The sequence below is a fragment of the Neophocaena asiaeorientalis genome, unplaced genomic scaffold (genome assembly GCF_003031525.2).
Source record: "Neophocaena asiaeorientalis asiaeorientalis breed wild unplaced genomic scaffold, Neophocaena_asiaeorientalis_V1.1 scaffold35, whole genome shotgun sequence".
Classification (NCBI taxonomy): Eukaryota; Metazoa; Chordata; class Mammalia; order Artiodactyla; family Phocoenidae; genus Neophocaena; species Neophocaena asiaeorientalis.
The window spans coordinates 753,435-766,510 of NW_020172984.1; the positions used below are offsets into that span (position 1 = coordinate 753,435).

The following is a 13,076-nucleotide window of genomic DNA, read 5'->3' on the forward strand; positions in this document are numbered from 1 at the left end:
GGGGGAGGAGGAATCACCAGGGAAGAGACACTTAAAGCTGGACCCAAAGAGTGAGAACTCAGCCAATCAAAGGGGTCGGGAGAGGTGGGGCACAGTGGTCCACATGAGGGAACAGCGTGTGTAAACTACTAAAGGGGGAAGAGGCTGGTACGCGTGAGAAAGTTTCCCGGGGGGGCAGAGGGAGGGGCAGGAATGATTTGCTGAGGCAGGAAGAGGCCTGATGAACAGCAGGGCCTTGAGGGCTCGCCTTTCTTTGAAGAAGTTTGGATTTTGTTCGAAATACAGTGGGAATCCAGCCACTGACGGTTTTAGGCAGGGGTAGCACGATCTGATTTCTGTTTTAAGAAGCGCTCTCTGCCGGGTGGAGGCTGGGTGGTAGATGTCAGTGGGACCCAGGGAGACCAGGAAAGAGGAGATGAAGCCCACCTTCAGAGTTGGAGGGGAGAGAGTGGGAGATGGAGAACGTGTGAAACACATTTCAGAGCTTGGAATGATAGAACTCGCTAATGGCTTGGAATGGGGGCGGGGTATTGTTAGATATTTTAATCTACTGGTCTTTTGGCCTACCTCCCCTATTAGAATGTACGCTTCATGAGGGCAGGGATTCCATTGGTCTTGTTCACTATTGGTTCCCCAGGACAGAGTAGAGGCATTTAATACAGATGTCATGCGCGGCGAGTGAGCTGAATTAAGGAACGAGAGGGCGGGATTAATGATGACACCTCAGTTTCTGGCTCAGCCTCAGGGAGAGGAGCCACTCCCTCTCTCCACACCAGGTATTGTGATTTAGGAAGCAGAGACCCTAAGTCAGCAAAATGCACAGCCCTGCAGTTCCAGGAGACTTTTATGGAATAGCCCTAGAAGTAGGCAGGTATGGCGGGCGGGGGCCCGACAGAGCTATGGGGAAAGGAGAGGCTTCCAGCACCAACAGCAGAAGGCCCCTCTGACCTGGAGCCACAGCTGTCCTCCTGGCTCCCTCTCAGCCCACGATGCTGTGTTCAAAGCCAACTGTGGTCTCCCAGGAGAGAGCAGGTCCCAGAACCCCTGGCAGCCCTCGCCGGCCTCTGGAACAACACAGGCAGTTGCGGCATGGGTATACTTACCACAGCCTGAGGTGACCGAGCCCGCTCGTGTGCCCCCTGTTGTGTGGGTACCAGGGTGGGCATGCTCAGGGGCCTGCAGCTGGGAGGTGAAGGCGGGTGCTCACTGTGGTGATGCTGTCGGGGACCCTGGGGGCTATAGGGGTGGGCGCTGGGTGCATGTCGTCAACACCGAGTCACTCTGGACTGGATGCACCACAGATGCCGGTCTCTGCTCCAGCCTGTGCAGAGGGGCAGGGAAGAGGCAGACAAGGAGTCTTCTACCCTAGAGTTAAGGACTTTGAGGAAAATCATGCTGGGAAAGGAGCTTATCTGAGTCCTGTTCAGAAGACCTGGGTTCTGGACCTGTCCCCACCATTAACAGCTGTGTGGCCCCATGTAAGTCAGACCATCTTAGAACTGGAAGGGGCCTTCTAATTCCACCTTCCAGGCTGAGCAGAAATTCCTGCCACGAACCCCCGGCACACGATCATTCGGGGTGTCTCTAAACTTCCAGGATGGGAACTCCACTCCAGGACAGCCCATTCCTTCAGTTTTGTTAGGAAGCCTCTCTTTTCCAAGAGGCCTGGAAGGACCCAACACCAGAGGTTAACAGTGTCACCTCCAGGGAGGACAGTGGGATTGAGGGGGGTGATAAGGCTTCCCAGTTGATTTGGTTTGGGATGCTTTCAGTACCACGTGTTAAATTTGTAATGGCAAGGAAAACAAAAAAGTCAGGTTTTTCTTGATTTGAAGCCAATCTGCCTTCCTAACATTTCCACTTACTGGTTCTAGGTCTGCTCTTTGGGATCAGAGAATAATCTAAACCTACTTCCCCTCTGATACCCTTCAAATACGTGAACTTGATCCCCATCAAATTTCCAATAAGCCATTTCCAGGTTGAGCTGCTCCTCACGTAACTTGGTTTCCAGACCAGTCCCCATCCAAGTACCTCCCTTCTGAGCATCAGAAAATAAAACTCAGTGAGTTGCAGAAGGAAGGAACCAATCACTCCTTAAGTTGGGTGTTACCTTATGCTAATTAATTAATGAGGCTGAGAAGACATCCTTCTCCCTTTTCTGTGTGCGTGTGGCGGCATGATCAAATCACTTACTTCCTCAAGCCTTGATTTTCTTACCTATAAAAGGGGAAAACAATACCTTTGCTATGAGAATCAATAGAGGTTAAGGGAATTAAAAACATTAAAAAGCACAAATCTATACTTTAGGTATGATGACCTAGAAGCCTCATTCCATTTAGACAGCAGCTAAGTGTAGGGCTCACAGAGCCAGACGGCTTGGGTTCAAATCCCAGCTTTACCGCTTATTGGCTGTGTGACCTTGGAGAAATGACCTAACATTGCTGTGCTACAGTTTTCTCCTCTGAAACAAGGATGATGATAACACCAAGCTCGGGATGGGTGTTTAGGAGCATTAGATGTATTGCCTGGCACTTAGTAAAGGTTAGCTGTTTGGTATTATCACCCCGACTCTTATTCCTTCACAGGGAGATAAGGGGCTCACCGAAACGAGGCGAATTCATGGTACCTATCTGAAACGTGAGGCCATCAAACCAAACCGGTCATTTGTCATTGGAGAGAGTTGCTCCCCCAGCCAAATATTTGTAAACAATGTTTTGTGCTAGGCGCTGTGCTGAGGGTGTCACAGGCCCTGCCTCACTGAACTCTCCCAATAGCTGCATGAGGTAGATACCATTATTGCTCCCATTTTACAGATGAGGAAATAGAGGTTCACACAGATTAATTAACTTACCCAAAGTCACATAATCAGGAAGTGAAGGAGCCATGAGTCAGACTCCCAGAGTCAGTCTCCATCACTATAGCATGCTGCTTTTTTAACCAGCTCCCTAGTTTGGGTCCCACTCCAGCTTCGGGGACCAGAGGGAGCCAGAGCCTTTGCTTCCTTGACAGCATTGTCTGCTGTTTCTGTGAGGTGGGGAGGAGGGGCGGTCCCCTGCTTCTCTCACTGAACTCTGCCCTCCTGCACACTGCCCCCTCCCCTTCCCCCTCCAGGGGTCTGAGGGTGTCACCGGGGACCCCAACTGCATCTCCTTGGGTCCCCTCAAGCCCCCCTGGCATTGGGTACCCTTGGGCTGCCTGCTGGGTTCTCAGCCCCTGACCATGAAACGGTTCCACATTGATCAACAACAACAACAAAAAAAGAAAAAGAAAAAGAAAAAAAACCCAAAATACCCAAACACCATTTTGGACATGGGCCCTGATGCGTAATATCATTATGGAGTCAGCAGTGCATCCCATCCCCTTATTGCCAGGTCAAGCTTCTCTGAGGCGAGCCTGGCTGCAAACGGCTTTCTCCTGTCTGGGGGAGCCGTAGCCTCTACTTGCCCTCCACTGCTGGAGGAGAGATTTTATCTTTAATTGACAACTGGCTGCCTGCCATCGCCTTGCCTCTGCTGGCCCAGGCTGCAAGCGCGATTTTCTCTTTGCTTCAGGGACAGGTTTCCCCTTACTTCTCCCCTCCCCTCAGCCCTGCCGTCCTCACCCCCTGCTCCCTGGTGTGCTCCTGTCCTTTCCTGGTGTGATGGGACCAGGCAATCTCAGAAATCTGGGGAGAAAAGCTGAGAGCAACAGGAAATGGGTGAGGAGGGAGCTAACACTTACCGTGCATCTACTGCATGCCATATGCAGACAGATGACACTGGGCCAGGCCTTTACACTCACTGGCTCTGAGACAGGGGCTATCATTATCCCCATCCTACAGGCAGGGAAACTGAGGTTTGGCAAGTTGCCCCAAGTTACCCAGCTAGGAAGTGGCAGATCAAAGACCCTGAACTGAGGCCCCTTTGACGCTAAGTTTACACCAGGGATAAAGAGTAAAGAGAGCACACACGTGCCCAGGCCTGGCTACATAATCCGCGGAGCCCAGTGCAAAATGAAAACACAGGGCCCTTCTTCAATAATTATCAGTAACTTCAAGACAGCAACAGCTGAGCATTAAGTCGGTTGTGGGCCCTTCTGAGTGACTGCACAGGTGGCACGGCCCTGAAGCCAGCCCCGCTCATTCCCCTGTGTGAGTGTGACAGCGACAACAGCGAGGGATGACGTCTGAGCATCACTCACCACCACCCCCATCCTATCTAGGCCCAGGACCATTCACTCCCCAGCCCTAAATGGTCCCAGTTGTGCTCCCAGCCCCTTGTCGGCCTCAGTTCATCAGCCATCCATCCAGTCATCACAACGACTTCGGCATCCCCAGGGCCTTGGCCAACACAGAACTGGTGCAATTTCAGGGAAGAGAAGATGCCCCCTGCAAAACAAGCAGGGATACAGTGGGACCCCCTAAACAAACAACAGTCTCTTCTTCCACGTTACTGCTGGGGGTGGTGGTGGGGCGGTGGCAGCAGTGGAGATCACTGCCCAGAAGCCTGGGGTCCCAGGTTAGTCCTCTTGGCGCAACCTTGGCCAGATCACTTTTCATCTCGAGCATTTCACGTCTGGCTCTAAATGCAGGGGTTGGGCTGCACTGGTGATTCCTGGTGGGGGCGGGTTACGAGTGTGTTGCATTTCTCAGGTGTTGGGGGTGGGGGAAGCCCGGGGAGGTCCCCACAGATACAGAAAGGAGAGGCGGAGGCAGTCACTCACACAGCGAGCACGGCAGGACGCTCCAGATGTCTTTATTGGGGCTTTGACAGCATGACAGTCAAAGGCATGCAGACAGGGCGGCAGGGCCCAGCCTCGGCATGCCTCAGACACACGAGGGGACAGCTTTAGAAAAGGACGACCAACACTAGGGAGGGGCAGGGCGGGCTGGGAGTGGGGAGGGCGGGCCAACGCAGGGGCAGAGGCCAAGGTCGAAGGGGGCACCTGGCCTCGGCTATTGCACGCATACTCTGGCCACTAGCCAGGAAGTGCTGTATTGCAGCCGGTCTCCGCTCGCCCGCAGCATTCCCTTCCCGGACCCCTGAGCCAGATGGGCAGACAGACCCCTTCCCTGCCCGCCCGCCCAGCAGCATCTTTGGAAACAAATGGACGAAGGCGACAGGACAAAATCCAGAAATAAAAAAAGACGAAACACCCCCTCAGTCAAGGACACAGGGAAGGTGGAGAAAGGAGTGGAAGAAGGTGCAGAGGAGCCCCGGGAAGTCCCCCAACAACTGGGGCGTGGGGTGGGAGGTAGAGCCCCAATCTGGGATGGGGTGAGGCTAGTGGAGCAGTGACCCCAGGGGGGCAATCTGGCCTTCCGCAGGCCTCTGGACCACAGGGGAAACACTCCCGAGAGGGAGAGTCTAGCCGGGGACCACCCAGCTGGACTGGCAGTTCCCAGGTACACTTTTCCTGGGATATTCCACACACATATTCAGCAGAAACAAGGAATCAGTGAGGGGGAAGGGAGTGAGGGTGGGGGTGGGGCGAGGGCCTGGGGAGACACAGCCTAACGAAGAAGACAGACCACCAAGAGCACATGCACTACACACAATAGTATAGTATGTACGAATATAGACACTATATGTGCATATATATCTCTTCAATGTACAACAGAACAAGAACATCAGACCCAATGGCTCTGGGCCCCGAGGGTCACATGGGAGGTTTCCCATCAGTCCTGTGCAATCAAGGATATCTGAGTCTTTCCCAGTGAAAGATTCTTGCCTGGGTTCCAGAGCTGCCCTAAGCCTCTGGCTTTCTGTCTGTCTGCCTGTCTCTCTCACGTTGGTGCCGCTTTAAGAGAGGGTGAGGACTTCAGCCTGGGCATAGTTGGACGAGAGGGCATCTTGGCAGGTCTCTGTGTTTAAAGAGCACAGGTGTGAGACACTTGGACACACACTTTCGGCTCAACATTGCCTTCTTGGGGGAGGTGGTGGGTAAGGAGTTCAGCAAAAGAAAGGGAGAAACAAAACACGAGATGTTAGAAGGAAGGCATCTGCTGACCTATAGGCAGTGGGTTGAGGAGTAGGCCAGGAGCGGAGCTGGAAGGTGTGGGGCCCAGAGCTAAGAGTCCAGGAAGAGTGGGGACAGGGAGGAAAGGGGGTGAGCCCTTCATCACCCCTCTGCCAACCCAGCACTGGGCCACGGTGACCCATAGGTGATGTTACAGCTTATCTCCGCGCCTGTTAGGTAATGAGCTCCAGGAACCAGGAGCCCTCAGGTCCTCAAAGCTGCAGTGCAGTGGGAAGAGGGACCACAGCTCTGCAGCCTGGCATGGAGGCAGTGGGAGAGGTTCCTGGCAGGGTGGTGGCTCACAGCCCACAGGCCATCACCTGGGCTGCTGCCTGCCCAGCCTGTGCTCCCCCCTGACATAGCTCCATCTGCTGTCACCACCTGGGGCTAGTCCATTGTCCCAGGGAGCTGGTGAGGAAGGCTCCTTAGTGTGCTGCCGTGTCATGCCCAGTCCCCTTCCTCAATCTGGCAGGAACAGAGTCCCAGCAGCTGGAGGGTGAGTGCTGAAGGGGAAGGTCAGGAAGGACGACTGTGCCCATCTCAGGAGAGACGGCAGGAAACCCAACCCCGCAGTGAGCCCTTCTCGGCATCTCCTCCTCAGCCTGGGACGGCAGTGGCCTGGGCCTTCCCTTGCCCTACCTTCTCAACTGGGGCATGGGTAGGGCATGCAGGAGGCTGCTGTGGGAGCAGGCATTATGCCAGAGAAGGCGATGTTCTCTGGCCAGGGCAGAGGGGGCCCTCGTCTTCCAGGAAGCTCTGTGAAAGGGCAGCCGGAGCTGTTACGCAGCCTCCCCTCTGACTCCCATGCAGTCTGGGCTCTGGGCTGAACAGGTACTTTCCCCTCTGGCTCCAGCTCCCAGCCACCCCTCTCAGAAGCCCTGGGGGCTGAGAAGTGGCCTCTAGGGTTGTCAGCAGCCCTGGTACAAACTGGAGGGGTAACAACTCCTAAGCGGGCTGCTTCCCTGCTCTACGGGGAGCAGCTGGGCCCCAACTGCAGGGGAAAGGCTGTTAGAAGCCAAAGTAATGGGTGGAGGTCCAAGTCCAGATCCAAGATAAAGCAAACTGCACTCTCAGATTGTGGGTGGGAGGGAGAGCCCTCTCCTGAGGAGGGAGGCCCAAGGCCTGGGCAAGCCTGAGGGCCATGCAGGCAGCCACCTCCCCAGGCGGGGCCTGGTGTACAGCGGGGCTCTGTAAACTCCAGGGCTCACTTTGCCCTTTCCGAGGGCCCGGAGGGGAGCTGGGGCAGGCAGCCTACTCAGCTCTCCCGTCAGCTCACGCTCAATCCTGTGTCAACCCTACAGAAGCCAGAGAGACAGGAGGGGTGTGTGGGAGCCCACCTCCCAAGGCACTAGGGGCTCCAGCCTGGCACTCCTGCATGATGTCGCCCGGAGACATCTGTGCCCACCACGGGGGTGCCGTGAGCATGCCCGTCCCTGTGGGAGGGAAGAGAGGGAAGGAGGCGGTGGGTGCCGTGGAAACTTGGGCTCCTGACAACTTGAGGGCTGCCACAGAAATAGCCGCCTCAGTTCCCTGAACCAGAAAGGCAAGTGAGAGGAGAAAACAGCTGTGGTGCCCGTGCTACACCGGACACCCAGCTCCTTGTGTCCGTGTCAGAGCCAGGACCCCTGCACCAGGGAGCCCGGCCGGAGCAGGACCGAACCCATCCTCCCGGAGGAGAAGCTGGGTTCTCAGACTGGGCTGGAAGGGTAGAAGGTGCCCTGCTCTCCAGGGCTTCCCTCTCCGTGTCCCCTTCTGAGGGGCAGTGACATGGATGCCCCTGTATCTTCTCAGCTCTTCTTCTCGTCATTCTGAGAGCAAGCAGGAGGCAGGCCCCACAGACCACAGCAGGGCTGGGGGAGCCGAGGACCCACCTTGCACAGACTTTTCTGGAAGGGATACTCCTGTGTCTGCCCAAGGCTGAAGAAGGCACTGAAATGGGGATGCTCCCGGAACAGGCTCTTCATCACCCCTCCAACCCCATAAAACGGTCTGACCTTTCCTCCCAGCTCACCTTTTGGGGTGGCCTCCAGAGTCCCCAGCCTCCTGCCAAGTCCCAAGATGCTGTCTGGCGGTACCTATCTCTGCCCACTCTGGAAGGAGCAGACATGGACCTTCCTTAGTCATTCCCTCGACCAAGTTGCATAATCTGACTCTAAAAATTGCCAGGCACACGGCTCCGCTGCCAGGTCTAATTCCCATCAGGTGAAACAGGCAATGCCTTGGCTGAGGTGTTCCGAGTTCCTGGGCTGAGGAGGTCCCGGAGAGCCTGGCTGGTGCGCTGGGGAGGGGCCCCCTGCGGCTCGGCACACCCTGGGCGCGGCAGGCTGCCCATCAGGGAGCTGGTGGGGGCAGGATGGCTTCAGTCCCTACACTTCCCCTCAGCTGCCCCTGCCCAGGGTGCACCCCTGCTCACTCAATGACTCACAGACCTGTTGTGCTCCCTGGTTCGTTAGGTAAATGAATACACTTAATTATAGAAATTAGATGAGTCTCCGGTTCTGGCAGCGATACAGAGCACAGAGGCTGGGTGGGAGCGGCAGGTGACTCAGAGGCAGGGCTGAGAGTTGGAGGGAGCAGCAGAGGAAGAAGAATTGTCGGGGAAGCAGAGGAAGCAGCGTGGCAAGCGATACTGCAGCTCGGGGTGCAGATGGGATGCTGGGCTCCGGGGCTGGGCGCCACCCCGAGAGGAGGACATCCCCGCGCCTACGCAGCCAATCCTTGGGCTCTGACTCTAGGAACTCCCACCTGCACCCCATGGCAGGGCTGGAGAACATCAGGTGGCACTGCTCCCCCAAGGAGTCAAGCCCTCACACACCGGCAGAGATGCCCCAGGGGACAGCCTTATTCCTGGCCGGTCTGGGTGTGGGATTGACAGACAGACAGACAGAGATGTTCAGTTGCAGGCTGTTTGGTTACTGGTTGAAGGCCCCGAGGGATGGAAATGCATTTGCTGTGATCTAGGTGGGACCCTGCGGGGGAGGCAGGGCCCAGAGACACAGTCCTGAGCTGTGGCGGCACCTGACGGCACCCTCAGCTCAGGACGGGAGCGAGCGGGATAGAAAGCCTGCAAGTAATCTCTCCCTCACTCTCAGGCCCCAGAGCTGGACATTTTGGGGAGCTGGGTGCTGTGGAGGAGAGGCCTGGGGGCCTGAGTTCTCCTGCATCCCGCTGTCTCCCGCAGGCCCAGGAGGGACGAGGGCTGGAGGCATGTGAGTGTGCCTGTTTTGCGCGCGTGCGCCCAGGGGCGGGGTGGGCCGAGGGTGCAGCTACGGGGCTGAGTGTCCAGGGGGTGGGCTGGGGAGGGCGTGGAAGGGGTGGGCGAGCAGAAGCTTTCTTGGAGGGTAGGGTGAGCTGTACCGCGATGCCAGTTGAGATAGCCCCAGACTGGTTCCAGCAGCTCCTGCTGTGCTGTTTAGACTCCGGGACTTTTCACAGCCTTGGTGAAGAAAAGGCACGTGGGTCAGAGGGGCACAGCTCCTTGCCTGAGATGCTCCATGGGATCCACGTTCCGGGGACCCTGCAGGGCGGGCAGCCCCGGGACTGGATGGAAGGGTCTGGTCCCCCTGGGAAAGGCTCCCTGAGTCTCTCTGGTCTCTGGATGGACCCCTGGGCCCCACACTCAGCTGACCTTTGCCCTATCATTGTCCCCAGGTAGGTTTCCCTCCAGTTGCATGAAGCCCCTACAGCCCTCAATACCCTCCTTACTCAACCCTAAGACGCCCTAATTAGCACTCACCACTTTCCTTCCAGGGAGTTCACCTTCAGTCACATGCACCTACAGGGTCACATGGGGTCTGTGCTGGTGGCCGGAGGAGGCCTGGGCCCACTCTCTCCTGGGCCTGAATGTAGCCCAAGTGCAGAGAAGTGTGGCGTGGTCTGGCACGGGGAAAGTTGCCGAGCACGCACTGGGAGTTTGGCGATGCTAACTGCCACGCTTGCTTAGCAGGGCCTGTTTCCCAGCAACCCACCTGTTCCCTCTCGAAGGTCACTCTAATTGGCTGAGCTACATGCTTGTTGCCAAGAAGCCGTGTGGAGGCATCTTGAAAATAGAGCAGCCGGGCCCCACAAGCAGCCAGAGTGATACGACGTGGCGGGACGCAGGCTCCCCAGCCCCATGCGTGTACACACAGTCTCCTCCTTAGGTGGGACCTGTCCCCAGGCCCTCATGGTCCCTGTTCTGACTCGCAAGCTCACAGCCTCCTGCGCACCACTACTTCCACTGCGCCCCTCACCTCTCTGGATGAAAACAGGGCTGATCAGGACTCAGTTCTGTTTGCTCAAGTCCTACGTCGGGGGTGGGGTCCCCTTCACCCCACCTTCTACACCATCCACTTAGCGTGCTCCAGCCAGAGCAAGACTCTGGGTCTGAACTAGGACACAATGGAAGCCACAGCACGTTTGGGCTGGGGCAGGAGGGAGAGGCACATCCAGAGCCCAAGGAGTGGGCTACACACAGAGGCCAGGGTTGACCAGAAGAACACAGAAGAGGGTGTAAGGAGTCTGAGCACCGTCCATCTGCAGCCCTTTAGCTGAGCCTCCGGGCCACCTCCAGGTTCCAGGTTGCTGCTCCTGCTTCTGCCACCCAATAGGACACGTGCCCAGCAAAGCAGGATGCATACCTCTCAGGTCTTGGTTAGGGTCAGGGTGCCCTGGGGATCCCTTGGGGACAGTGGCGCTGAGGAAGCCAGGGAAAGGGACTGGGAAGGTATCCCCGGAGGCTGCCTGGGCTGGGCAGGCCAAGGGACATCCCTGGGGGGACAGAGACATCACAGGCTATTCCTACAGCAGCCACTGCCCCTGCCTCACTCAACCTGCCTTTGGTCTGGGGTTTGGGGATGGTGGGAAGTGGCGACGGGGTGTTGGGCTGAAAGAAGGTTAGTTAAGAAGCGGCCTGCAAACCCAGGGAAGAGCTTTTTGCGGGGAGAGTCGGGGTTTATCCTGAAACTAGGCAGGCTGTTTAGAGAGATTAGGTCACAGCGACAAGGCAGGAAAAACAAAGTGATGAGGAGCTGGGCAGAAGGGACACTTGGCCTTAAGAGCCCTGGCTCTCAGCCACCACTGGCTCTCAACCATCCCTAATCATTTCGGTCCCACTTTTTCAGGCCAGGAATCCCTAGCTCCACTTACCAGCTTCTGCATGGGGTCTGCTGATGGCATTTCAGCCTTCCCTTGAACTTGCCAAATCCTTCAGAACGCACTTCAGAGGGGAACCACTCTCCCTGTCCACCCCTCCCCCGGTCACCCTTCTGGCTCTACCCGGAGTGAACAGTTCCATCTCAGGGGCTTGCAGATTTCGGCTGCAGAACCCCCAGTGCAGGACGGAGGAGGTGGGGCCTGAGCCAGGCTCTCTGAAGACCTCACACCAGCACCCCACTCTTACCCTGACTCCTGAGTGTGTTGGCATCTCCCAGGACTACTTACTTGGGGAAGCCTGAGCTGTGTTTAAGGGAGGCCTAGGGGAAGGCTGGCAATGGCCATGAGGAGCCAGGCCTGAAGACCACTGCAGGAACCAGAGGAAGAGAGGCAATAAAATGGAGGGGGCGGCAGGAGCCTCGATCTGGGGTCCCCTCACCCTCTAGCACTTGTCTTCTCCTGGGGGAACCCAGGGGGCTCTGTGTATCTTCTGGGGATGCTGCAGGCCTTTCTAATCCGGGAACTGGAATATCAGGGAACCCATCCTAAAAGCGAGGGTGCATCCGAGGCAGAGGAGATGGTGTCCATGGCCTCAGAGGAGGAGGAGACCTCAAGCTCCGTGGGGGACACTGGGGAGACTCAGCTCCGTGGGGGCTAACCCCCTGCCCAGCCTGGGGAGCCATACCTTTCCGGACACTACCATCGGCACAGGCAAAGTCCCCAGCGCTGAGCAGGAAGCAGGCAGCTGCCTTTTTGTTTCTGTCTCGGGTGCCGGAGCGTCGCAGGGCCCGGCGCTCCTCCGGGGTGCGGGCGGAGGCCAGGGGCTGGGTGAGGCCGGCTCCCTCCTCGTCTGACAGCACCGCGCTGGCATCGCCGTTCTGCTTGGAGTCTAAAGGGGCAGACAGAAGGAAGGCTGCATGAGGGCTGATCCCAGACCTAAAGCATCACTTACCCAACCCGAGGGGAGAGTGTTGCCGGAGCCAGGGAGTGGGTCTGGTCCTGGGGGGCAGGGGACAGGATGCGGGCTTCCCTCCCAGCCTTGGCCAGGGCCACAGATACCCTAAAAGCAGGGATTCCCCAAGTTGGCCCTTTGAGATCAGTCCAAGGCAGGCAGCAGAGTTGGCTTCCTCCCTGGGTCCGGCTCAGGCTGACACGCGGATGAGTTTGCATTCCTTAGGAGAATGTCTGGCTTGTTGGGGTGAGGGTAGCACTGCCAGGGCTAAACTGTTAGTGTGGTGTCCGCAGCTGTCTTCCTGGACCACCCGAAGGCACTTATTCACCAGGCATCAAAGCCAGAGTCAGTGCCTGAAGGATTTAAAGCCCTGTGCTCTGGGGGCTCCCCTGTGTCTGGGGAGGACCCCGAGGGGAAGGGGCTGCAATTCAGCTCCTACTGCTGTGGGCTCTAGTCCCACCCCTGCTCCGCCAGGCACGCAGCAGCACAGATGAAGCTGAGCCCTGGGATCTGGAGAAGGGGCGCTCCTTGGTCTGGAGGCAGTGGCCAGGAATGCCCTTTCTGTGACCGAGCAGTTAGGGTCAGGCTAAGGAACGGCTCATGGCACCGTAGGTATTGCGGAGCCAGCCTAGGGACTTGTACATTTTGATATTAAGTTACCCTCTGAGCCTTGAATGGACCTCAGGGTAGAGCTGAAATTCCCTGGGGTACTGGCTGGGAGATTTATGTTCAGGGATTGGGGAGGAGGGTACCATTATGGTGGGGGAGAAGAGGGGGGCCTAATGGGTACCGTTCCATCAAGGTCTTTGAAAGACCCGGGCCCTTGAATGACCCCAGGGAGTGAGTGGCTCCAGCACGTAGGATGGGCACCCACCAACAGGCCACAGGTGAATGTCCCAAGTCAGGCACCTCCCCACAAGGACGAGTCCCACTTTGCCCCCAGAGCCGAGACAGGAGCTGCTACCTTAGTCTCCTGGCTCCTCCCCACCCCCCG

At 57.2% G+C, this 13,076-nt stretch overlaps 1 protein-coding gene across 3 annotated transcripts in view; it reads right to left on the reverse strand.

Annotated features, from left to right (window-relative positions):
- Positions 1 to 4,741: 4,741 nt before the first annotated feature.
- Positions 4,742 to 13,076, reverse strand: part of KCNC4 (potassium voltage-gated channel subfamily C member 4) — a 22,678-nt gene continuing 14,343 nt past the window's right edge. Inside the window, exons 4-5 of one of the 3 annotated variants that reach the window (XM_024742136.1) lie at positions 11,816 to 12,019; positions 4,742 to 5,842 (exon numbers count right to left, since the gene is read on the reverse strand). In XM_024742136.1, the coding sequence (XP_024597904.1) occupies positions 5,781 to 5,842; positions 11,816 to 12,019 (266 nt within the window). In that variant the 3' untranslated portion in view covers positions 4,742 to 5,780. Of the gene's footprint in view, positions 5,905 to 11,459; positions 12,020 to 13,076 lie in introns of those variants that run through there. The other 2 variants (XM_024742137.1, XM_024742134.1) reach the window with 2 other exon arrangements.